At 39.6% G+C, this 24,795-nt stretch overlaps 1 protein-coding gene across 3 annotated transcripts in view; it reads right to left on the reverse strand.

Annotated features, from left to right (window-relative positions):
• Positions 1–24,795, reverse strand: part of Mtr (5-methyltetrahydrofolate-homocysteine methyltransferase) — a 161,761-nt gene that overhangs the window by 93,694 nt on the left and 43,272 nt on the right. For all 3 annotated transcript variants that reach the window (XM_045151421.1, XM_004662193.2, XM_045151420.1), the window contains exons 11-13: positions 24,627–24,694; positions 16,342–16,421; positions 12,387–12,499 (exon numbers count right to left, since the gene is read on the reverse strand). In XM_045151421.1, coding sequence (XP_045007356.1) covers positions 12,387–12,499; positions 16,342–16,421; positions 24,627–24,694 — 261 coding nt within the window. The remainder of the gene's footprint in view (positions 1–12,386; positions 12,500–16,341; positions 16,422–24,626; positions 24,695–24,795) is intronic.

The following is a 24,795-nucleotide window of genomic DNA, read 5'->3' on the forward strand; positions in this document are numbered from 1 at the left end:
TAGGTTGTTAATAGTTACATGAAAAGAAATGACATAAATTTCAGCACATTTTTTTTTTTACTGGAAGGCTTTTCCTTTACTACAGCAGAACTATACATCACAATCCTTCTAAGGACAGAATGATCTGTGGCCTCTTAACACCAGTATGATAGTTTACTACACTGTCATTTGTTCGATTTTAAGTAGCAGCTTATTACTCCACATAGACGTGAAATGTCTGGAAAGAAAGGTCTTGTATGACTCCTCCTTAGAACAATACTGGGCAAAATATTCTCATTCAATATGTTTTAACTGACTGACATAGCAGAGACATTTTTTTTTTTTTTTTTTTTTTTTTAAATTTTTATTAACATTTTCCATGATTATAAAATATATCCCATGGTAATTCCCTCCCTCCCCACCCCCACACTTTCCCGTTTGAAATTCCATTCTCAATCATATTACCTCCCCATTACAATCATTGTAATTACATATATACAATATCAACCTATTAAGTATCCTCCTCCCTTCCTTTCTCCACCCTTTATGTCTCCTTTTCAACTTACTGGCCTCTGCTACTAAGTATTTTCATTCTCACACAGAAGCCCAGTCATCTGTAGCTAGGATCCCCATATGAGGGAGAACATGTGGCGCTTGGCTTTCTGGGCCTGGGTTACCTGACTTAGTATAATACTTTCCAGGTCCATCCATTTTTCTGCAAATTTCATAACTTCATTTTTCTTTACCGCTGAGTAGAACTCCATTGTATAAATGTACCACATCTTCATTATCCACTCATCTGTTGAGGGACATCTAGGCTGGTTCCATTTCCCAGCTATTATAAATTGAGCAGCAATAAACATGGTTGAGCATGTACTTCTAAGGAAATGAGATGAATCCTTTGGATATATGCCTAGGAGTGCTATAGCTGGGTCATATGGTAGATCAATCTCTAGCTGCTTTAGGAACCTCCACACTGTTTTCCACAATGGCTGGACCAGATTGCATTCCCACCAGCAGTGCAGAAGGGTTCCTTTTTTTCCACATCCCCGCCAACATTTATGATCATTTGTTTTCATGATGGTGGCCAATCTGACAGGAGTGAGATGGAATCTCAATGTAGTTTTAATCTGCATTTCCCTGATGACTAGTGACGTAGAACATTTTTTTAGGTGCTTATATGCCATTCGTATTTCTTCCTTTGAGAACTCTCTATTTAGCTCCTTAGCCCATTTTTTGATTGGCCTGTTTGATTCCTTATTAGATATCTTTTTGAGTTCTTTGTATATCCTAGATATTAATCCTTTATCAGATATATAGCTGGCGAAGATTTTTTCCCATTCTGTAGGTTGCCTCTTTGCTTTTTTCACTGTGTCCTTTGCGGTGCAAAATCTTTGTAATTTCATTAGGTCCCAGTGGTTAATCTGTGGTTTTATTGCCTGAGCAATTGGGGTTGTATTTAGAAAGTCTTTGCCAAGACCAATATGTTGGAGGGTTTCCCCAACTTTTTCCTCTAGCAGTTTCAAAGTTTCCGGTCTGATGTTAAGGTCTTTAATCCATTTGGACTTAATTCTTGTGCATGGCGAGAGAGAAGAATCTATTTTCATCCTTCTGCAGATATTTATCCAGTTTTCAAAACACCATTTGCTGAAGAGGCTGTCTCTTCTCCAATGAGTATTTTTGGCATTTTTATCGAATATCAGGTGGCTATAGCTACTTGGGCTTACATCTGGGTCCTCTATTCTGTTCCACTGATCTACATGTCTGTTTTTGTGCCAGTACCATGCTGTTTTTGTTACTATGGCTCTGTAGTATAGGTTAAAATCAGGTATGGTGATACCACCAGCCTCTTTTTTGTTGCTCAGTATTATTTTAGATATTCGAGGTTTTTTATGATTCCAAATGAATTTTTGGATTGTTTTTTCTATTTCCATGGAGAAAGCCTTTGGAATTTTGATAGGGATTGCATTAAATGTGTAGATTGCTTTAGGTAAGATTGCCATTTTCACTATATTGATTCTTCCAAGCCAGGAACAAGGGATGTTTCTCCACTTTCTAGTGTCTTCTGCAATTTCTCGCTTGAGTGTCTTAAAGTTCTCATTGTATAGATTCTTTACTTCCTTAGTTAGGTTTATTCCAAGGTATTTTATTTTTTTTGATGCAATTGTGAATGGGAGTGATTCTCTGATTTCATCCTCTGTGTGTTTGTTGTTAGCATATATGAAGGCTACTGATTTCTGTGTATTTATTTTGTATCCTGCTACATTGCTGTAGGTTTTGATTAGCTCTAACAGCTTGCTAGTAGAGTCTTTAGGGTCCTTTATGTATAGAATCATGTCATCTGCAAATAATGATAACTTGATTTCTTCCTTTCCAATTTGTATCCCTTTTATGTGTGTCTCTTGCCTTATTGCTATGGCTAAGACTTCCAAAACTATATTAAATAGAAGTGGAGACAGTGGACACCCTTGTCTTGTTCCTGATTTTAGTGGAAAAGCTTCCAGTTTTTCCCCATTTAGTAATATGTTGGCTGTAGGCTTGTCATAAATAGCCTTTATTATATTGAGATATGTTCCTTCTATTCCCAGTCTCTGTAGGACTTTTATCATGAAGGGATGTTGGATTTTGTCAAATGCTTTCTCTGCATCTAATGAGATGATCATGTGATTTTTGTCCTTCAACCCATTTATGTAATGTATTACATTTATAGATTTGCGTATGTTGAACCATCCCTGCATCTCTGGGATAAAGCCTACTTGGTCAGGGTGAATGATCTTTTTGATATACTCTTGTATTCTGTTTGCCAATATTTTGTTGAGAATTTTTGCATCTATGTTCATGAGGGAGATTGGTCTGTAATTTTCTTTTTTTGTTCTATCTTTGCCTGGTTTTGGTATCAGGGTGATGCTGGCCTCATAGAAGGAGTTTGGTAGGATTCCTTCTTTTTCTATTTCCTGGAAAAGCTTAAGAAGCAATGGTGTTAGCTCTTCCTTAAAAGTCTGGTAAAATTCAGCAGTGAATCCATCCGGGCCTGGGCTTTTTTTAGTTGGGAGATTATTGATAACTGCTCGGATCTCCATGTTTGTTATAGGTCTATTTAAGTGATTAATCTCATTTTGATTTAATTTAGGTAGGTCATATAGATCAAGGAAATCATCCATTTCTTTCAGATTTTCATACTTTGTGGAGTATATGCTTTTATAGTATGTCCCTATAATTTTTTGAATTTCTCTGGAATCTGTTGTGATGTTACCTTGTTCATCTCTGATTTTATTAATTTGTGTCTCTTCTCTCTTTCTTTTGGTCAGATTTGCTAAGGGTTTATCAATCTTGTTTATCCTTTCAAAGAACCAACTCTTTGTTTCATTAATTCTTTGGATTGTTCTTTTTGTTTCTATTTCATTAATTTCTGCCCTAATCTTTATTATTTCTTCCCGTCTACTACTTTTTGGTTTGCCTTGTTCTTCTTTTTCCAAGGCTTTAAGACGAAGCATTAGGTCGTTTACTTGCGACCTTTCTAATTTCTTAATATAGGCACTTAAGGCTATAAATTTACCTCTTAGAACTGCCTTCATTGTGTCCCAGAGATTTTGGTATGTTGTGTTCTCATTATCATTTGACTCTATAAATTTTTTGATTTCCTTTTTGATTTCTTCATTGACCCACTCATCATTTAGTAGTGTATTGTTTAGCTTCCATGATTTTGTGTATGCTCTATAGCCTTTCTTGCTACTGATTTGTAGTTTAATTCCATTGTGGTCAGATAGAATGCAAGGAATTATTTCAATTTTCCTGAATTTGTTAAGATTTGCTTTGTGTCCTAATATATGGTCTATTTTAGAGAATGTTCCATGTGCTGCTGAAAAGAATGTATATTCTGCAGCCTTTGGATGAAATGTCCTGTATATATCTGTTAGGTCCATATCTTCTATGACCTCATTTAGTCCAGATGCCTCTCTGTTTATTCTTTCCCTGGATGACCTGTCAATTGATGAGAGTGGGGTGTTAAAGTCACCCACCACCACCGTGTTTGGTGTTATCTGTGACCTTAGTTCTAATAGTGTTTGTTTGACGAATTTGGGAGCCCCCATGTTAGGTGCATATATGTTTAGGATTGTAATGTCCTCCTGTTGGAGTGTGCCCTTAATCAATATAAAGTGACCTTCCTTATCTTTTTTGACTAACTTCGGACTAAAGTCCACCCTGTCTGATATTAGGATAGCAACCCCTGCTTGTTTTCTAGGCCCATTTGCTTGAAACACCGTCTTCCAACCTTTCACCCTAAGATAATGTCTATCCTTTGTAGAAAGGTGAGTTTCTTGAAGACAACAAATTGTAGGATCCTGCTTTTTAACCCAGTCTGCAAATCTATGTCTTTTCGTTGGGGCATTGAGACCGTTGATATTAAGAGATATTATTGAAATGTGTGTATTTATGTTTGCCATTTTTGTGTGTGTGTGTGTGTGTTACTGGTTCTACCTGTGCTCTCTTCTGTTAACTGGTATTTGAGTATGGCTGGTTTTTTCTAGGTTCCTTATATGTGTGCTTTTCCTTTTGTTCAGCATGGAGGATTCTATCAAGTATTTTCTGTAGAGCTGGTTTTGTCTTCAGATATTCCTTTAACCTGCTTTTGTCATGGAATGTCTTTATTTCTCCATCTATTTGGATGGATAACTTTGCAGGATAAAGTAACCTTGGTTGACAGTTGTTATCTTTCAGAACTTGGAATATATCACTCCAGGCCCTTCTGGCTTTAAAAGTTTGTGTTGAATAATCTGCTGTAATCCTGATGGGCTTGCTTTTGTAGGTAACTTGATTTTTCTCTCTAACTGCTTTCAATATTTTTTCTTTGGTTTGTGTGTTTGGAAGTTTGAGTATAATGTGGCGAGGAGAGTTTCTTTCTGGGTTTTGTCTGGCTGGGGTTCTAAAGGCTTCCTGTATCTGTATTGGCACCTCTTTCCCAATTTGGGGAAAATTTTCCTCTATGATTTTGTTGAAGATGCCTACTATGCCTCTGGAGTGGAATTCTTCTCCTTCTACTATGCCCTGAATTCTTATATTGGATCTTTTCATAGTGTCCCGAATATCTTGAAATTCCCACTCATACTTTTCTATAAGTTTGTTTTTCTCTTTGTTGGACTGCATTAGGTCTGCCACCTGATCTTCTAGCTTAGATATTCTGTCCTCTCCCTCATCCATCCTACTGGTGAGATTTTCTACAGAGTTTTTTATTTCATTAACTGTGTTCTTCATTGCTAGTAATTCTGACTGGTTTTTCTTTATTATTTCTATTTCTCTATTTATGTCTTGTATTGCCTTCTTTATTTCATTAAATTGGTGTCCTGCCTCTTCTTTGATTCCTTTGATTTCCTCTTTGATTTCCTCTTTGATTTCTTCTTTGATTGTTTTCATGTGTTCTTTGACCTCTTTGAACATATTTATAATTATTCTTTTGAACTCTTTCTCAGGCATTTCCTCTAACTCTTTCTCACTGGAGGACATTTCTGATGCATTAATACTTTTAGGTAGATTTATATCGTCTTGCTTTTTAGTGTTTCTTGTGTTATAATGTATATATTTTTGCATCTTGGATTAAGTTAATGCTTGGATTTTCTAGCTAGCTGTGTATTCTTAGCTGTATCAATTGATTTGGTGTAAAATATTTTCAGGGTAGGACCTTAAGGTATTAGGTGTGGCTCTTAAGACTCTCAGAGTATCTACAAAGATGTTCTTAGGGGTTGAGTTTCCCTGCTATAGGAGTATTCAAGCAGGCTGAGTGGAATAATATACTGGTAGATTCTAAAATTTAGCTAAACACTGTACCCATTCCATCAAAAACAGCCCCGAGTATGTATGCAAGAGTAGTTATTATAATGACCAGATCCTCTATCAACAAAGAGGTTTAGATTTCTGGTCTGTTGAGGTATCCAAGTCAGCTTGTGACCAGGTGAGACCCTTCCCTGGTGCAATCCCAGTTACCTTGGGTGATTGTGGTCTCAGTCAAGTTGCTGCCTGGGTCGTCGGGTTGCTGTCCTGATTTCTGGAGCTGGGCACTTGCTTTTCCTACGGGGCAAACTGAGTCGCTGCCGCCGCCTCTGCAGCTGTTGTAGATGTCACCGCCGGAGCCCCCACCACTGCTGAAGCTGCCGTTGTCGTGTCCACCGCTGCTGCTCACCCCGAAGCCGCTGCTCTCCTGGGTCCGCTGCTGCTGGGGCCACTGGTACCGGTGCTGGAGCCGCTGAAGTTGCTGCCAAATTCTGCTCCTGCTTGGGTCCCGCCGTCAGCCCAAGTTGGCGTGGCCGGGTCCCGGGCCGCTGCTGTGTTCGCTGGAGCTGGGTTCAGGCGGCAGGGGAGGGGAGGGAGCCGCGGCTGTTCTGGTTGTATCGTGTGCTTTTACCTCGCGGTCTGCTCCTCCCTCCGTTGCTCACTGCCACTCTCCCCTCACGTTTCCCGAGTTGCGGAGAGTGCGGTGTGAGGGGAAATTCCCGCACCTGGCTTGTCTTGCGGCTCGAGCCAAGAGTCCGGCGGTTTTCTGCCGCTCCGCGGTTGCGGCGGGTAGCTGAGCCGCCCCGGGCCGCTGTTCCCGCCTGTGCAGGCTCCGGATGCTCTATAACTCTTCCACTTCTCCGCTGCCGCCTCAACTTCCTATACACCTCACTTTTTAGTAAAAGTGTGTATTTTGCTGAGTTTTTTTTGGTCTTCCCCCCCCAGGCTATTTTGGCGTGGTACCTACGCCGCCATCTTAACCGGAAGTCCTAGCAGAGACATTTTTAAAGTGTTCATTGTAGTTTCATAATGCAACAGAAGCTAGTATTATCCTTATTTCCTTGTTTTAAATATTTTACTTATTTATTTATTTGAGGGAGAGAGAGAAAGAGAGAGAGACAAAAAAAAAAAAGAGAGACACAGAGAGGGAGAGAAAGAGAATGGGCGGGCACTCCAGGGCCTCCAGCCACTACAAATGAACTCCAGATGAATACTCTCCCTTGTGCATCTGGCTTATGTGGGTCCTGGGGAACCAAACCAGGGCCCTTAGCTTCACAGGCAAATGCTTTAACCACTAAGCCATTTCCCCAGCCTCCAGCTTTTCTTCTCAGACCATGAATCAAAAAGGAATTTTATCAGTCATTGAGACAGAAAAGATGGGAAAAAGGCTCAATGGTTATAGGTGTTTGCTTGTCAAGCCTGCCACCCTGGATATTAAATTCTCTAGTACCCACATAAACCCAGATATAAAACCTAGATGTAAAGTGACATGTGCACCTAGAGTTCATTTGCAATGAATGGCACACATTCTCCCTCATCCCCCACCCACTTACAAATAAATACAAGAAAGATAGAGAGATAAAGGCAGACATTTAGACAATAAGGTCTGGGGCCTATGCCACAGTAAACACCAAAACTACAGAGAGCAAGCCAGACATGGTGGTTCATACTGCTAATTCCAGCATTCAAGAGGCTGAGGTAGGAGGACTGCCAGGAGTTTGAGGAAAGCCTGGGCTGCAGAGTCAATTCCAGGTCATCCTGGGTTTGAATGAGACCCTGCCTCAAAAAAAAAAAAAAAAAAAAAAAAACCCTACCCAGACAAGAAGAATCACATTTAGGCAAGTATTCTACCATTGAGCTAACTTCCCAACAAAAATACCACAATAAAATTTGGTAAATCAAATAATGGTTTTCAGAACTGAGGCTAAATATATGAGGTGGTTTGAATAGAATAGATGACACACAATATATTTAGTTGTTTATTTGTTAATAGTTTGCATTCTGCCACCACCAGGCTGAAGGGAATGTCACTGGGTGATCTTAAGGTGGTGTGAGACCAAATATAACCATTTTAAGTAAAAGAAAAAAAAAAAAAAAAGGACCAGGCCTGACTTAGAGAACTAGCCTGTCAATGTGCTGACCTTTTGCTTCTGTAAACTTTGCTTGCTTAATTGCTGCCTTTCCCCCTAACATTCCTGAGGAATCTCCACTTCAAGGACATTGCAGAAACACTTCACTGTGGAGGCGAGGGGGGGGGGTTGCCTCTGACCACCTGCTTAGATAAGAAACTGAGGAATCTCCACTTCAAGGACAATGGACATGACTTCATCTGCCTGGGGTGCCCCTAGCTCCTGCCCCCAACATTGCCCACAGAAACACCAAGCCAATCAGAACTGTTTAAATCAACCAATCATGTACCTATCCCCTACTTCTTTGTTCGAATTCCTATATGAACCCCTTCCCCCAAAAGAAAGGGGCTCTCTCCCTCACTACCGCTATGCCAGACTGTGGGGACGGAGCCCAGGCCTAGGCTTGCAATAAAGAAACCTGATGCTTTTGCATTCGAGTGTCTCAGCTTCTGTGGCAGTTCTCTGGGTGACTCCTGGGTGACTAGGGGACTTGGCTCCTGGTCAGGGGTCTTGGCACAACAGTGGTGGGTTTCACATTTCAATCTAAAGATATGCAAAGTGCACCTAGCTGGAATTCCTGAAGTGTGCTATGCTGTGTGGGTTTTGACCTTTAGGCTTGTGCTTCTCTCTCTCTGCTTGGTCCTGTGAAAGCAGGCCAGCTTCTTCTGCCATTTATGGAACTTCCCCTGAATCTATAAGCTTCAATAAATATCCCTTCCTCCATAACTGTGTCTGGTCTGAAAGTTCATCTCAGTGAACCTGAATCTGTCTGCTACAATACAGCTCAGTGATTACAGTACTGGCCTATTACACATAAGACTCTGTTCAATCCCCAGCATGTATGTGGGGCGGTGGGAGAGGAGTGGTTTTTCAATATTATTAATGATTTCAATAGTATAAGGAATAAAAAGAAGTATAACTCACAGCCCTGTCTTAAAGGTCTTATATCTAGTTGTAGGTGCATGACACACACACACACACACACCCCTACCTACCTAACACAAACTCAGAAGTGGTAGTACATGCCTTTAATCCAAGCACCCAGGAGGCTGAGGTAGGAGGATCACTATAATTTCAAAGCCAGCCTGGGCTACACAGTGAGTTCCAAGTCAGTCTGGGTTAGTGTGAGACACTAATAATAAAACAAAACTAACAACAACCAAAAAAAGAAAAGAAAAGAAACCTATCAAGTACTGCCATCTAATGTGTAGGTCAAATAACCAAGATTATGTAAATACAGGAGACTATGAATATTCTCTAAGAACTTTTGAAATTCCAATGAGAGAAAAAGTCTTTAGAGCCCACCAATAATTTGACCCTGCAAGTTCTAGTGGGGCTGACTATACATACGTCTTCAGCGTGCTCTGTGACTCTGCTCATTACCACCCTGTGTGCGACCCTGATCCTGCTAGCTGTTTTCAAATATGGCTGTTTTTGTCTATAACTTGTATATAGTTCTTGATAGACCAAATATAACCATTTTAAGTAAAAAGGCTCAGGCCTTGACTTAGATAGAAAACTAGCCTGCTAATGTGCTGACCTTTGCTTCAGTAAACTTTGCTTGCTTGCTCAATTGCTACCTTTCCCCCTAAAGTTTCTGAGGAATCTCCACTCCAAGGACATTGCAGAAACACTCCACTGTGGTGGGGGGGGGGGGGGCTCCGCCTCCGACCACCTGCTTAGATAAGAAACTGAGGAATCTCCACTTCAAGGACAATGGACATGACTTCATCTGCCTGGAGTGCCCCTAGCTCCTGCCCCCAACATTGCCCACAGAAACACCAAGCCAATCAGAACTGTTTAAATCAACCAATCATGTATCTATCCCCTACTTCTTTGTTCGAATTCCTATATGAACCCCTTCCCCCAAAAGAAAGGGGCTCTCTCCCTCACTACCGCTATGCCGGACTGTGGGGACAGAGTCCAGGCCTAGGCTTGCAATAAAGAAACCTGTTGCTTTTGCATTCGAGTGTCTAGGCTTCTGTAGTAGTTCTCTGGGTGACTCCTAGGTGACCGGGGGACTTGGCTCCTGGTCAGGGGTCTTGGCACAACATTGTGTTTTCTACATAGCTAATAAAGAAGACCTATATGTTTTAAAAAAAAAAAAAAAAGAGGGGACTGGGGAAATGGCTTAGTGGTTACAGCATTTGCCTGTGAAGCCTAAGGACCTGGGTTCAATTCCCCAAGACTCACGTAAGCCCGATGCACAAAGGGTGCATGTGTCTGGAATTTGTATGCAGCGGCTAGAGGCCCTGGCATGCCCATTCTCTCTTTCTCTCTGTCTCTTCCTCTCTCATAAATAAATAAAGAAATGAAATATTTTTTTTAAAAAAAGAATACAAATTGGAGAAGCTAAGCAACAGGGATCAAAAGACCTGGGAAATGGAACAGGCATGGTGGTGCATGCCTTTAATCCCAGCACTTGGGAGGCAGAGGTAGGAGAATTTTAATCCCAGCACTCAGGAAGAGGATCACTGAAAGTTTGAGGCCACCCTGAGAATACATAGTGAATTCCAGATCAGCCTGGGCTAGAGTGAGACCCTACCTTGAAAAACCAATAAAATAAAACAACAACAACAAAAAAAGACCTTGGAAATGGAGATGCCAATACCTGAACTAGTTTTTCAGTCACAAAACAAGTACTTGAAGGAAAACTCCCAATCACCCACACGCTCAGAGACAGGCCACAGATGATGAGAGAGACCTGAAGTCAGGACTGGAACTGCTCTCACATCAGTGCTCTCTCCTGAAACCTTGAGTACCACTGAGTTAGGGAAAGGAGGTTCTATGAATGACTCATCCCATGTGTCCTTCCTACCAAAGTTCCCACTAGGCAGGAACCAATGTGTTTAGGGGTATAGGCTTTACACACTTAGTGCTATCACTAAACAATAGGTAAGTTATTACCAAGCTTCCATTTCTACATCTATAAAGTGGAGATGTGACCCATGGACTGTGAAGACTAAACGAGTAATGACATAAAGGACTTAACACAGTGACTAGCACAAAGGAAGACCTTATTCTACGACATTACTTCCACCAGTGTGCTTCTTACTAAATTGATCTCTGTCCTCATTGTCAAGTACATCAAATCCAAGAACTGAAGGGAATACCAGAGAATGGGCAGAAGAATCAAACTACAAGTAGCAACTCTGCCAAATGCGGAGCACTATGACTACAAGGGTCACTAGCACTTCAGAAGGAACAAGCAAGAGCCAAAATCTTGCAGCACAAGCAAACCAAAAGTGCTCAGCTGGCGGGTCAGGACAGGGAGGCTTCAGGCACAGAGGAAGATGAGGAAAGGACAGCCTCAAGAATGTGAACTGTAGCCTACATGTAAAAAGGCCTCATGCAGAACATTTAAACTGGAGAGGGCAAGCACAATGGAAGCAAACAATAGCATGAACAGAAAAAAGTGACAGGAAGGGGACTTCCACACCAAGAACCAGGTAACCAGTCCCTGCACGAAGAAGAAAGACACGCCATGGATTGCCATGAAGCAGTAATTAGCTAGTCCAAAGTGAGAAATTAGTACGCTACTTCAATGTGATTAAAAATTAAATCTTAAGAAAGCCCCCCCTAAAAAAGCAAAAACCTAAATCTGCTCTGATCTTAATTTCTAGATTTATTTCTTAAAGGTTTAAAAATCTTAAAGTGATTACTTGTAAGATAAAATTAAGCATCATTAAAACTCAAAAACCCTCCATTTTTAACTTCCTATTTGCAAAAACATAAAATCTATCCACATGTCTTGGGTAGGCTCTGTATAGATTAAGTTTTAATTATCCACCATATGAACAAGCTTAAAAACACCATGGCTACAGTATAACACAGACTTCCAAGGCAAGGGCATATTCCACTTTTTGTTTTGATGTGTAGCTAGGAGGATCAATAATCCCTTCAGCACTCAGCATCTGATACCGTCATGTAAATAGGAATTTTCTTGGCTTTCACTTTCTCTGGGGTTTATGAGACCAAAATGATACACATTCTCAAACATTTAAACTTACTTCACAACTAATAACTAGAACCTGGATCCCTCCCATCTTGTCCCAAATGCAATACGTTTTTTTGGTTTATTGAGGTAAGGTCCCACTCTGGCCCAGGCTGACCTGGAATTCACTATGTAGTCTCAGGCTCACCTTGAACTCACAGCTATCCTACTACCTCTGCCTCCGGAGTGCTGGGATTAGAGGTGTGGGCCACCACGCCCAGCTCCAAATGTAGTACTTTTCCCTCCTTTCTCACCATCACCACCCCCACCCCGCAGTTTCCCCTTTGAAACTCCACTCTCCATCATACTTTTTAACAAATGACAGTAGTAGTAGTATCTTCAATTTTTCAAGGCCTCTTCCTCCTACCAGCCAATGTGCTGTTGTCAGAACATGTTGCCCTCTTTACACACCTCCTAGCAGCTCTGCTAATATATGAGTAAGGACACAACGCCATTCACTGACATGCTGTCCAGCCAAAGACATGCCCATGCCTATGGAGTTTCATGAGGATGCTCACTTCATAGTTTCCTGCCATGATGAGCTTAGCAAACTTCCTGGATCCTGCCACATTACAGCGCTCTCCAATGTTAACAAAGTTGGTGTACGGTCCAATCCTGAAGGGCTCGAGACCTTAAAAGAAGAAACATTTTTTAAATTCCTGAAAATGTGTAAAAATAAAATAAAGCACATAAACACAAACATTTTCAATAAGAAGTAACTGTGCCAAAGCCATCTGAGCAGATGGGACAAAAGATCCAATGTGGAACCAGGGCCAGTCTTCTTTCAGAAAACTCAAACCCAACAAAGCCTCCTCACTGAAGCTGTATTTATAACCAGAACACCCAAGGCAACAAATACTTCAGGACTTTGTAATGCAGGTAACCCTTAATAGGCTGAACCATACCATCCCTGAGAAAGAAGGAAAAGTTGTCATTATATTTTGATTCAAGTAAGAGTCTGGGCAAAAGCTATAAAGAAAGAATCAAAAGGATTGTCGACCCAAGCATAGTGGCATATGCCTGTCATCCCAACAGTCAAGGTGTTGCAGGAGGATCATGTGTTCAAGGCCAGCCTAGACTACATTGCAAGATTCTATCTCAAAAACAAAACAAAAATGATTACTTTACAGCTGCCTGAACAAACACATTAGCTTACAGCAGCTCTCATCCCACTAGCAATGTGTCTGGAGTGTTACTTCATCTCTCTGATAAAAATCCCATGAATCCAAAACCAGTAAGGGCTATCTGGATGCTATGGAAAGACCCAGGTAGAGACCTTAGAGTCACTGTGAGCTCCACTAATGAGCTGCCCAAGGCAGGCACAGGACATTTGGAGACAATTTTCCCATCTGTTAAGGAATATTAACAACTCCTATGACACTATGGCACAAAACAATTCAGGGCAAGTATCAGATTAAAACATGTAGACATATTGCACTGAAGTAAAAAGTAACACCAGAAGGGGAAGTGTCACCACAGAAAAGGCTCATGACTTCTTTTGTCCTACAGTGCTTTTAAATTATGACAGCAAGTCTTACTAGATGGTTGTGGGCAGGCTCTGGGGATAGACAGCCTTGGGTTTCCTCATCACAACCTGAACCAACTGCCCACACAGTCTGAGCTCCCAGATCAGGGGCAGTAAAGTGTCTGCCCTATAGTTACTATAGAAATGACACAGGATAATAATGAGCACAAAGCATCAGCTGTCAGAGCTTACATTAATTAAAACAAAAAGTGGTTTTTGGGTTGAAGAGATGGCTTACCGATTAAGGCACATGCCTGTGAAACCTAAGCACCCAGATTTGATTCTCCATGTCCCACAAAAGCCAGATGCACATGGTAGCGCATGTGTCTGAAGTTCATTTGCAGTGGCTAAAGGCCCTGGTGTGCCCATTCTCTTTCTCCCTCTCTCTGTCTCTAATAAATAAATAAATAAAAATAAAAAGTTCTTTACAAAATGGCTTTTGTGCCTTTGCCAAAATACTAGCTGAGGAAAAATCAAACAGGAGGGAGAGGAAAACAATGGAAATGGGCTGGGTAATGATAAAACTATTCCATGCTGTTTGTTCATTGATTCAGAGATAATCATGTTCTTTATGTCACCAATGGTTTGACTGACCAGAGGGTTCAGATGCCAAGCAAGCAAGCATGCCAGCCTTCAAAGGCTGATTGTGCGATTCCCCCAACAGCACTTCTACAAAGCACTCTGACTTAGTATGTCTGTAAGGTACCTGATGTAGCAAGCAGCTCTTCTCGCACTTACCATCCATACAAGAACAACCTAAGAAAGTGTCCTTCAAGCCAGGCATGGTGGTGCATGCCTGTAATCCCAGCACTCACAGAGTAGAGGTAGGAGATTCCTGATTCAAGGCCAAGGCTATATAGTAAGACTTAAACAGAAAGCATGTTTCATGCCAATTAAAGATGACTGTTAAATTCCATAGGGCAGGCGCAGCAGTCTGGAAATCTGTTTCTCTTTTTCAGATGGGAACTGGACCTGAGGAGATAATGACCCAGCGCCCTCTACCTGGCCTGGCTGAAACCACAGAGGAATTGGAGAAATGAGCAAGAGTACTGCTTTCTTAGTTAAGCTGATGTCAGCACAAGAGTGATGAAGAAAGATACACTCAACACCTACCAAACCAGAGATCCAGAGGCTCCTAAGTGCCCATCACTGAAGTAGACTTAAAATGCTCCCACCATAGCTCAGGGAATTTTGCACAAGAGGGGGCAGAAAGATTGTTAGAGGCACAAATTGGGACATTAAGCACAGAGACATTGCCTCTCCCCCATAAATGACGGTTGCCCCATAGTGCATGATCCACAATCCCCACGGATTTGACCTGCATCCCCAATGAGGAAGGCCTCTTCAGAAAAGGGGCAAGGTGCCAGGTGTGGTTGCGCACGCCTTTAAGCCCAGCACTCGGGGGGCAGAGGTAGGGGGATCACCGTGAGTATGAGGCCACCCTGAGACTCCATAGTGAATTCCAGGTCAGCATGGGCTAGAGTAAGACCCTACCTCGAAAAAACAAAAAAAAAGAAAAAAAGAAAAGGGACAGGGAGAAGGGAAAGGATGGAACCAACATGTGATGTTTATATATAAAATATGCCCATATCTAATAATAAATAAATAAATGCCATAGTGTATAAAATACAACTTTTACAGAAAAAAAGATTCTGTTATCCTTACATATAAATTCAAAAAATCAACATGTATAAATAATGTTTTCTTTTCCAATTTAGGCAAAGACTGGATATTTCTGTTGTTTGCTAAGCTCCAAGGAAAACAATGTTGGCAGAACCGCCATGTCACAAAAAGCTGGCCTAGAGAGGTATATTTGCTGATGCAACTTCATCCTCACTCACCAGAGGTGATTCTAAGGAAAAAGGAAAGTTCATTTTTCTCTGTCACTTGTATTTTATTTTATTTTCTTAGAAAAAAATTAAGAAGCAAAATTTGCTTCAGAAGAGAACCAGTTACTCCAATTTAGAAAGATATTGCATTAAAGAATTATAGTAATTATAAACAACTAGAAAAGTTCCTATACATATTATATATCATTTCTCTAAAAACACACTTTCTCAGTTTTTAAGATTTAAGGATACTTATTGTCTGTAACTATGGAAGTTGTCAATAATAAAAAAAATTAAGGTTATGATCTAATACTCATTTATCGCAGACAAGAAAAGAAAATCATGGATATTTTTCTAACAGTTGGCAGTAGGAGACCATCTACCTCACAGGGTTGAGAAACCAAAAATATGCACACTCTTTATACAGTCCTAATTTCTAAGCAAATCAAACAATGGGCCTTGGCCATTAGAATTTTCTTTGGTGTGAATGTACATTCACCCCATGCACATGCATACAGAAGCATCACGATATATCGAAGATATCACAAGTCCTATCACTTTCCTGCTTTACTTCTCTGACGCATTCTCTTTCAACGAACCTGGAGCTCCCCATTTTTTCAGTTTGACTGACTGACCCGGAAACCTCAGTGATGGTTCTGCTACCACTTCCTTTAGTACTAGGGTATAGGCATGTACAATCATGCTGGGCATTTTACATGGGTGCCAGGGATGAAACTCAGGTCCTTACACTTACCCTCTAGACCATAACCTCAGCTCCAACATTTACAATTTTCAGTAATTAGTATTGTCTTGTTCATTAAAATTGTTAGGGTATAGACAAGGATATGTTATCAAAATGGAAGAAAGACAAGACCCCAGAGTTATCATTATAACCAAGGGTACTTCCTGGGAAAACTATCTAGGCCTTCATTCACTTTGACCCTGTAGCCCTTTAAAACAAATTTCTTCAGTGAATTCATTTACATGCCAAGAAAAGCATGAAATCTCCTTTGAGCTAGTAAACAGGCATCTGGGCACAAGTGTCATTACCACTTAGTGTATTTTAAAATTATATTCTAAAACGGCTTCTGAAATCACAACCACATCTTCATGACTTACCAGACAGTAACATATGACCTTCAAAAACACTAGCAGGTGGGACCCTAGGCTGACAATTTTTCACAGCTTCAGCAATTTCCCTAAGTTAAAAATAGAAAACATTACATTACTTATTTAAGAATAAAATAAATTTAAATAAACTAATTTTAGTATAAAATTAAGTCTACATTAACATAACAATGCACAAACTACACACCTACTTCTAAATGTGCAGTACTAATTACACCTTTAGCTTTCTCAGTATATAGAAAATAAATTCCTCAGCCTTTATTTTATTTGCCTTCTCAGTCAGTTGTGCCTAAATAGAAATATGCGAAGAGCTGAATAAACACAACAAGCAAACCTCTCCCCTTACCCAAGCTTACAGACAATCTTTACACCATCAAATCCAAACACAAAACATGTTTTTGCTGCTTCTTCAACAGTTTAATTTAAAAAAAATAAAATCTTTGGGGAGATGACAGTTGTTTGGGATGTTTGCTTGTAAAGCCTGACAACATAGGTTCAATTTCCCAGTATCCACAAAGTCAGATACACAAAATGGCACATGTATCTGGAATTCTTTTGTAATGGCCAGAGGCCCTATTGCAGCCATTCTTGCCACTCCTCCATCTATCACTCTCTCCAAATAAGCCTTGCATGCAGGCTTGAATCAGAAATACTATTTGCACTTTCCATGTGAGTTTAATTTATATGTTAAATCTGATGGATAGTCGGATTGGCCTTCTTAAATAAGCTGTATTTGGGGCTAAGCATTTCTTGCTTCCTGATTTATAGTGCCTTTGTTTCCTCTTCTGTCATTCATTGGGGAAGGGTCTTACTTGCTTACAAGCTGAGTTGGAACCCTCTACAGACTACAAATCTTAGCCTACCAGATGACAGGATCAAGGGTATGGGAAATACACATCTTTAGGGACTGTGACTTTTTTAGAGGATCTGATTGTCATAATACCTACTCTTGCATAAATATTCTGTGCTATTTTTCATTGACTATGTGTATTGTTTAGTTTAATCTGAGAGTCTTAAGAAACACACCTAGCACCTTCAGTCACCTACCCTGAAGATATATAACATCAGATTGATTGATACATATAATAATACTGCAGATAATCAGAAAACCCAAGCATTAAATTAATCTAAGATGCAAAATCTCTGTAGTATAATACAAGAAAAACAAAAAATCAAGACAATATAAATACAGCAAAAAGTTTTAATGCATCAGAAATGACCAATAGTGAGCATGATTTAGAGGACATACCTTAGAAAGATTTCAAAAGAATGATTACAAATATAGTCAAAGAGGATATCAAAGGACTCAAAGAAGAAACAGGAAACCAATTCAATGAAATAAGGAGGTCAATACAAGACAAATAAGAAAATAGAAATAATAAAGAAAAAACAGTCAGAAATGTTAGCACCGAAAAACACAGTCAGTGAAATAAAAAACTCTGTAGAAAATCTCACCAGTAGAATGGGTGATGGAGAGAACAGAACATCTAAACTAGAAGACCAGGTAGGAGATATAATACAGTCCAACAAAGAGAAAGACAAACTAATAGGAAAGTATGAATGGGAATTTCAAGTTATTTAGGAGACTATGAAAAGATCAAACATAAGAATTCAGGGAACAGTAGAAGGAAAAGAACTTCACTCCAAAGGCATGGTAGGTGTTTCCAACAAAATCATAGAAGAAAACTTCCCCAAATTGGGAGATACCAATGCAAATACAGGAAGCCTCTAGAACACCAATCAGACTAAAGCTGGAAAGACCATCTCCTCACATTATAATTACACTACCACACATACAAACCAAACAAAATACACTGAAAGCAGTTAAGAAAGAAGAATCAAGTCACATACAAAGGCAGGCCCATCAGGATCACCAGCAGATCACTCAACACAAACTTTAAAAGCCAGAAGGGCTTGGAATTATGTATTCCAAGTTCTGAAAGATAACAACTGTCAACCAAGGTTACTTTATCCTGCAAAGCTATCCATTCAGCTAAACAGAGAAATAAGGACATTCCACAACAAAAGAAGACTAAAGGAATATTTGAAGACACAACCAGCTCTACAGAAATACTTGAAAGGATCCTCCATGCTGAAGAGAAAGAAAAACACACATATAAGGAACCTGGAAGAAACAAACCATACTCAAATACTAGTTAATACAAGAGAGCAAAGTTAAAACTGAAAGAACTGCAACTCAAGAAAAATGGTAAAAATGAAGACACACCTTTAAATAGTAACTCTTAACATCAATGGCCTCAATGCCCCAACCAAAAGACAAGGGTTTGCAGACTGGGTTAAAAAGTAGGATCCTTCAATTTGTTGCCTCCAAGAAACTCACTTTTCTACAAAGAATGGGCACTATCTTATGGTGAAAGGTTAGAAAACGTTGTTTCAAGCAAATAGGCCTAGAAAACAAGCAGGGGTTGCTATCCTAATATCTGACAAGGTAGACTTCAGTCCAACATTAGTTAGGAAAGATAAGGAAGGTCACTTTATATTGTTTAAAGGAACACTACAACAGGAGGACATTACAATCCTAAATATATATGCACCTAACATGGGGGCTCCCAACTTCACCAAACAAACACTATTAGAAATAAGGTCAAAGATAACACCAAACACAGTTGCAGAGGGTGACTTTAACACCCCACACTCATCAACTGACAGAACACACCAGAAGAAATAAACAGAGACAAATCTGGACTAAATGAGGTCATAGAACAAATGGACCTAACAGGCATCTACAGGATATTTCATCCAAATGTTACAAAATGCATATTCTTTTCAGCAGCACATGGGATATTCTCTAAAATAGACCATTTATTAGGACACAAACCAAATCTTAACAAATACAGGAAAATTAAAATAATTCCTTGCACTCTATCTGAGCACAATAGGATCAAACTACAAATCAATGGCAAGAAAAGCTATAGAGTATACACAAAATCATGGAAACTAAATAATACACTACTAAGTGATGAATGGGTCAATAAAGAAATCAAGAAGGAAATCAAAAAAATCATAGTCAAATGATAATGAGAACAAAAAATATCAAAACCTTTGGGATACAATGAAGGTAGTCCTAAGAGAGAAATTTACAGCTCTAAAAGTGCCTATATTAAGAAATTAGAAAGGTTGCAAGTAAAGCATTGGAAAAAAGAAGAAAAAGGCAAACTGAAAATCAGTAGACAGGAACAAATAATAAAGATTAGGCCAGAAATTAATGAAATAGAAACCAAAAGAAAAACAAAGATCAATAAAACAAAGAGTTGGTTCTTAGAAAGGATAAACAAGCGTAATAAACCCTTAGCAAATATGACCAAAAGAAAGAGAGAAGAGACACAATCAATAAAATTAGAGATTTAAAAAAAACCCCATCACAACAGATATCAGAGAAAATTAAAAAATCATAGGGACATACTATAAGAACATATACTCCACTGTTTGTAAATCTGAAATAAATGGATGGTTTCCTTTGATTTATATCACCTAACAAATCAAGATGAGATTAACCACTTAAATAGACCTATAAGAAATATGGAGACCCAAGCAGTTATAAAACACCACCCAACTAAAAAAAGAAGTCCAGGTGAATTGCACCAGACCTTCATGGAAGAACTAACACCAATCCTTCCTAAACTTTCCCATAAAATAGAAGAGGAAGGAATCCAACCAAACTCCTTCTATGAAGCTAGTATCACCATGATATCAAAACCAGGCAAAGATAGAAAAAAAAAGGAAAATTACAGACCAAACTCCCTCAGGAACATACATGCAAAAATTCCCAACAAAATATTGGTAAATAGAATACAAGAATATATCAGAAAGATCATCCACCCCAACCAAGTAGGCTTTACCAAGAGATGCAGGGATAGTTCAACATATGCAAATCAGTAAATGTAATACATTATATATACAGATGGAAGGACAAAAATCACATGATCATCTCATTAGATGCAGAGAAAGCATTTGACAAAATCCAATGTCCCTTCATGATAAAAGTCCTACAGAGACTGGGAACAGAAGGAACATATCTCAACGTAATCAAGCCTATTTATAACAAAACTACAGCCAACATATTTTTACTTAATATAGTACTGGAAGTCTTAGCCATAGCAATAAGGCAGGACACGCACATAAAAGTGGTACAAATTGGAAAGGAAGACAAGTTATCATTATTTGTAGATGACATGATTCTTTACATAAAGGACCCCAAAGACTCTACCAGCAAACTGTTAGAGCTGATAAACACCTATAGCCATGTAGCAGGATACAAAATAAACACACAGAAATCAGAAGCCTTCCTATATGATAACAATAAACACACAGAGAATGAAATCAGAGAATCACTCCCATTCAAAATTGCATCAGAAAAAAATAAAGTACCTTGGAATAAACCTAACCCAGGAAGTAAAGGATCTCTACAATGAAAACTTTAAAACACTCATGCAAGAAATTGCAGAAGACACTAGAAAATGGAAAGACATCCCTTGCTCTTGGATGAGAATATTGTGAAAATAGCAATCTTACCAAAGGCAATCTACACATTTACTGCAATCCCCATTAGAATTCCAATGGCATTCTTTACAGAGATAGAAAAAAAATCTAAAAATTCATTTGGAAGCACAAAAACCCTCAAATATCTAAAACAATTTTGAATAAAAAATATAAGCCTGGTGGTATCACCATTCCTGATTTTAATCTATATTACAGAGCCATAGTAAGAAAAACAGCATAGTACTGCCACAAAAACAGACATGTAGATCAATAGGAGAGAATAGAGGACCAGATATAAATCCAGGTGGCTATAGCCACCTGATCTTCAACAAAAATGCCAAAAACACTCATTGGAGAAAAGACAGCATCTTCGGCAAATGGTGCTGGGAAAATTGGGTATGTATCTGTAGAAGGATGAAAACAGAACCTTATGTCTCAAGTCAAAATTGATCAAAGACCTAAACTCTGAAACTGCTAGAGGAAAAAGAGAAGGAACCATCCAACATATTGGTATTGGCAAAGACTTTCTGAATATATCCCCAATTGCTCAGTAAATAAAACCACAGATCAACCACTGGGACCTCATAAAATTACAAAGCTTTTGTATGGCAAAAGACACTGAATAGAGCAAAGAGGCAACCTACAGAATGGGAGAATATATTTGCCAACTATACATCTGATACAGGATTAATATCTAGGATATACAAAGAACTCAAAAAGTTAAATAACAAACCAAAAAACCCAATTATAAAATGTGTAATTGCCACCAGGAATAGATGGTAAGACTCTATTGCTGAAGACTCCACATAATTGGGCTGCCAGGTCACTGAGAAACGCTGCTGGAGCTGAGCTGAAAACCTCCTCCATGTAGACCAGCTGACAGAAAGCTGGAAAAAGCCACACTGCATGCAGCTCAACAAGAGAGAGAGAGAAATCACCAGTGAAGATACCCAACAATGTACACTGCAAGCCTTATATTTGGCCAGCCAGGCCAAATGAGCAAAAGGTAGTGGCATGTCTGTTATAGGGGAAACCAACTGACCTCTAATTTGACTGGAGGCCTACTCCATGGGAGGGAATATATCCCAAATACTGAAAACCTACAACAGAGGTAGTCATGAGCCCTAGGGATATAATGTCAGCTGATGTCTGGCTAAATGTATGTACTATGCTCACCAAACTGCCCAGTAAGCACTTCTCTTAATGTTCACACCCATATATTAATGCTACTCCCACTTTTGGCAGAGAACCTTCTCTTTAGATGGCAGTGACCTTGGGATGACTCAGAAGGCTCCATGGTGCTGAGAAGTGACAGAGGAGTGCTCACCACTGAAAATGAATGGATCTGGAAAGTGTTATACTTAGTGAGGTAACCCAGACCCAGAAAGCCAAATGTCACATGTTCTAGCTCTCCTACAAATGACTGGACTTCTCTGTGAGTAGAAATAAAACTCAGTAGCAGAAGCCAGTAAACTGGAAAGGATATATAAAGGGAATAGAAAGGGAGTGGTGGGACTTAATAGGATGATATTATACATATGTAAGTAGAACAGATTAATGGGGATGAAAAGGCTTAAGTGAGGTCAAGGAAAGAGACTGAATAAAGGAAAGGCAGAGGGAGGGCTAATCAAAATCTAAGAGGACATAAATAAGTCACATGGAAACCTACTTTTTTGGACAATGGAACACTCAGGAGCCATAGATTGCTTCTAGAAAATTTTCAGTGCCAGGAATAGGATACTGTCCAGTGAGTTGTCAGCCAGGGAGGTCCCTGATACTCCCAAAACATTGCAGGCCATTGCTGAGGCCCTTGGTTTCCAATCAGGAATAGATGGTAAGACCCTATTGCTCCACATAACTGGGCTTCAAGGCCACTGAGAAATCCTGCCGGAACTCAGCTGAAAACCTCCTCCATATAGACAAGCTGACAGAAAACTGGAAAAAGCCACACTGCATGCAGTTCAATGGGAGAGAAATTACCACTGAAGATACTCAACAATAGACACTGCAAGCCTTAAATTTGGCCAGCCAGGCCAAATGAGCAACAGGTAGTGGCATGTCTGTTATAGGGGAAACCAACTGACCTCTAATTTGACTGGAGGCCTACTCCATGGGAGGGAATATATCCCAAATACTGAAAACCTACAACAGAGGTAGTCATGAGCCCTAGGGATATAATGTCTGCTGATGTCTGGCTAAATGTATATACTATGCTCACCAAACTGCCCAGTAAGCACTTCTCTTAATGTTCATACCCATATATTAATGCTACTCCCACTTTTGGCAGAGAACCTTCTCTTTTCAGATGGAAGTGACCTTGGGATGACTGAGAAGGTACCATGGTGCTGAGAAGAAGCAACAGAGGAGTGCTCAGAACTGCAATATCTCTATCACACCTTCCAATACTCAGGGTTCACTGCGGAAGAGGTGGCGGAAAGAATGTAAGAGCCAAAGGAAGGGTAGGACTCCTTACAACGTGCTTCTCCAGACACAAAATGACGTGGATATTCATAACCTCACAGTACCTGACACTACCAACACAAGACCATAATAATAGGAGGAAAAGATGATATCAAAATAAAGGAGAGAGTGATTAAGATGGGGGAGGGATATGATGGAGAGTGGAGTTTCTAAGGGAGAGGTGGGGGACAGAGGAAATTAACATGGGATATTGTTTACAATTATGGAAGTTGTCAATAAAAAAATTAATTAAAGTAAAATAAGCACGGCATGAGGCACATGCTTTAATCCCAGCCCTTGGGAGGTAGAGGGTAGAGGACACCCTGAGACTACAAAGCAATTTCCATGTTAGCCTGGGCTAGAGTGAGACCCTACCTTGAAAAACCAAAAATAAAATGAAATAATATCTCCAGCTTTAAGAAGGAGAGCAGACAGGAGAGTAAAACTGGGAACAGGAGAATCAGCTCATGTGATTTGGTGTTATTTATAGCATATACATAGCTAGGGCTGGCATAGTAACATGGCTTAAACAAAGAAATTTCTTTTCTCACAACTTGGAGGATAGATGTCTAGGACTAAAAGTGTTGACAGGGTTTGCATGTCCTGAGTCTTCTCCCTATCTATGGCTTGCAGGTGGCAGGCTTCTCATGTTTCTTCACATGTTCCTCCTTTCTATGTGTATACATCTGTGTCCTCTTCTTACAAAAACACTCATCATGCTGGATTATTGATTGATCCATTCATTACCTTAATTGCCTCTTTTAAAAGGTCCTATCTCCAAATATGGTCTCATTCTGAACTATTAAAGGATTAGGAGTTCAATATACAAAATTGTGGAGACACCATTCAGCTGGTAAGAAAAGGTAAAATATTAAGTCACAGTGGCTCACACCTGTAGTCCTAGTACTTGGGAGGTTGATATAGGAGGACTGGCACACATTCAAGGCCAACCTAGGCTTACACAGTAACAGGCTAGTCTGGGCTACAGAGTGGGTACTAGGCTGCCTGAACTACACAGTAAGATCCTGTCCCAAAAATAAATAAAACCAAAAAATAATTTAAATTTGGGTTTTAAAAAAAAAAGGTAAAGTGTTAAGAGATGACTACTGGGGACTGGAGAGATGGCTTAGCAGTTAAGGCACTTGCCTGTGAAGCCTAAAGACCAAAGTTCAATTCACCAGTATCCACATAAGCCAAATGCACAAGGTGGCATATTTGTCTGGAGTTCATTTGCAATGGCTAGACACCCATTCTCTCTATGTATCTACGTCTTTCTCTCTCTCAAATAAATAAATAAATAAAGAGATGACTATTACCTGATATGATCTGGTGTTGAACCACAGCATCCACCAACAATATTGACCAAGCCATCCACAGCAAAGTCCTACATTGGAAAAAGTGAGTTTATCTCAATTCTAGATATACCAAAACAAGTTTGAGATAAAAGCTTTACCTTTATTTATTTCTGTACTTTCTAAACAAGAT

This window comes from Jaculus jaculus, chromosome 6 (genome assembly GCF_020740685.1).
Source record: "Jaculus jaculus isolate mJacJac1 chromosome 6, mJacJac1.mat.Y.cur, whole genome shotgun sequence".
Lineage (NCBI taxonomy): Eukaryota > Metazoa > Chordata > Mammalia > Rodentia > Dipodidae > Jaculus > Jaculus jaculus.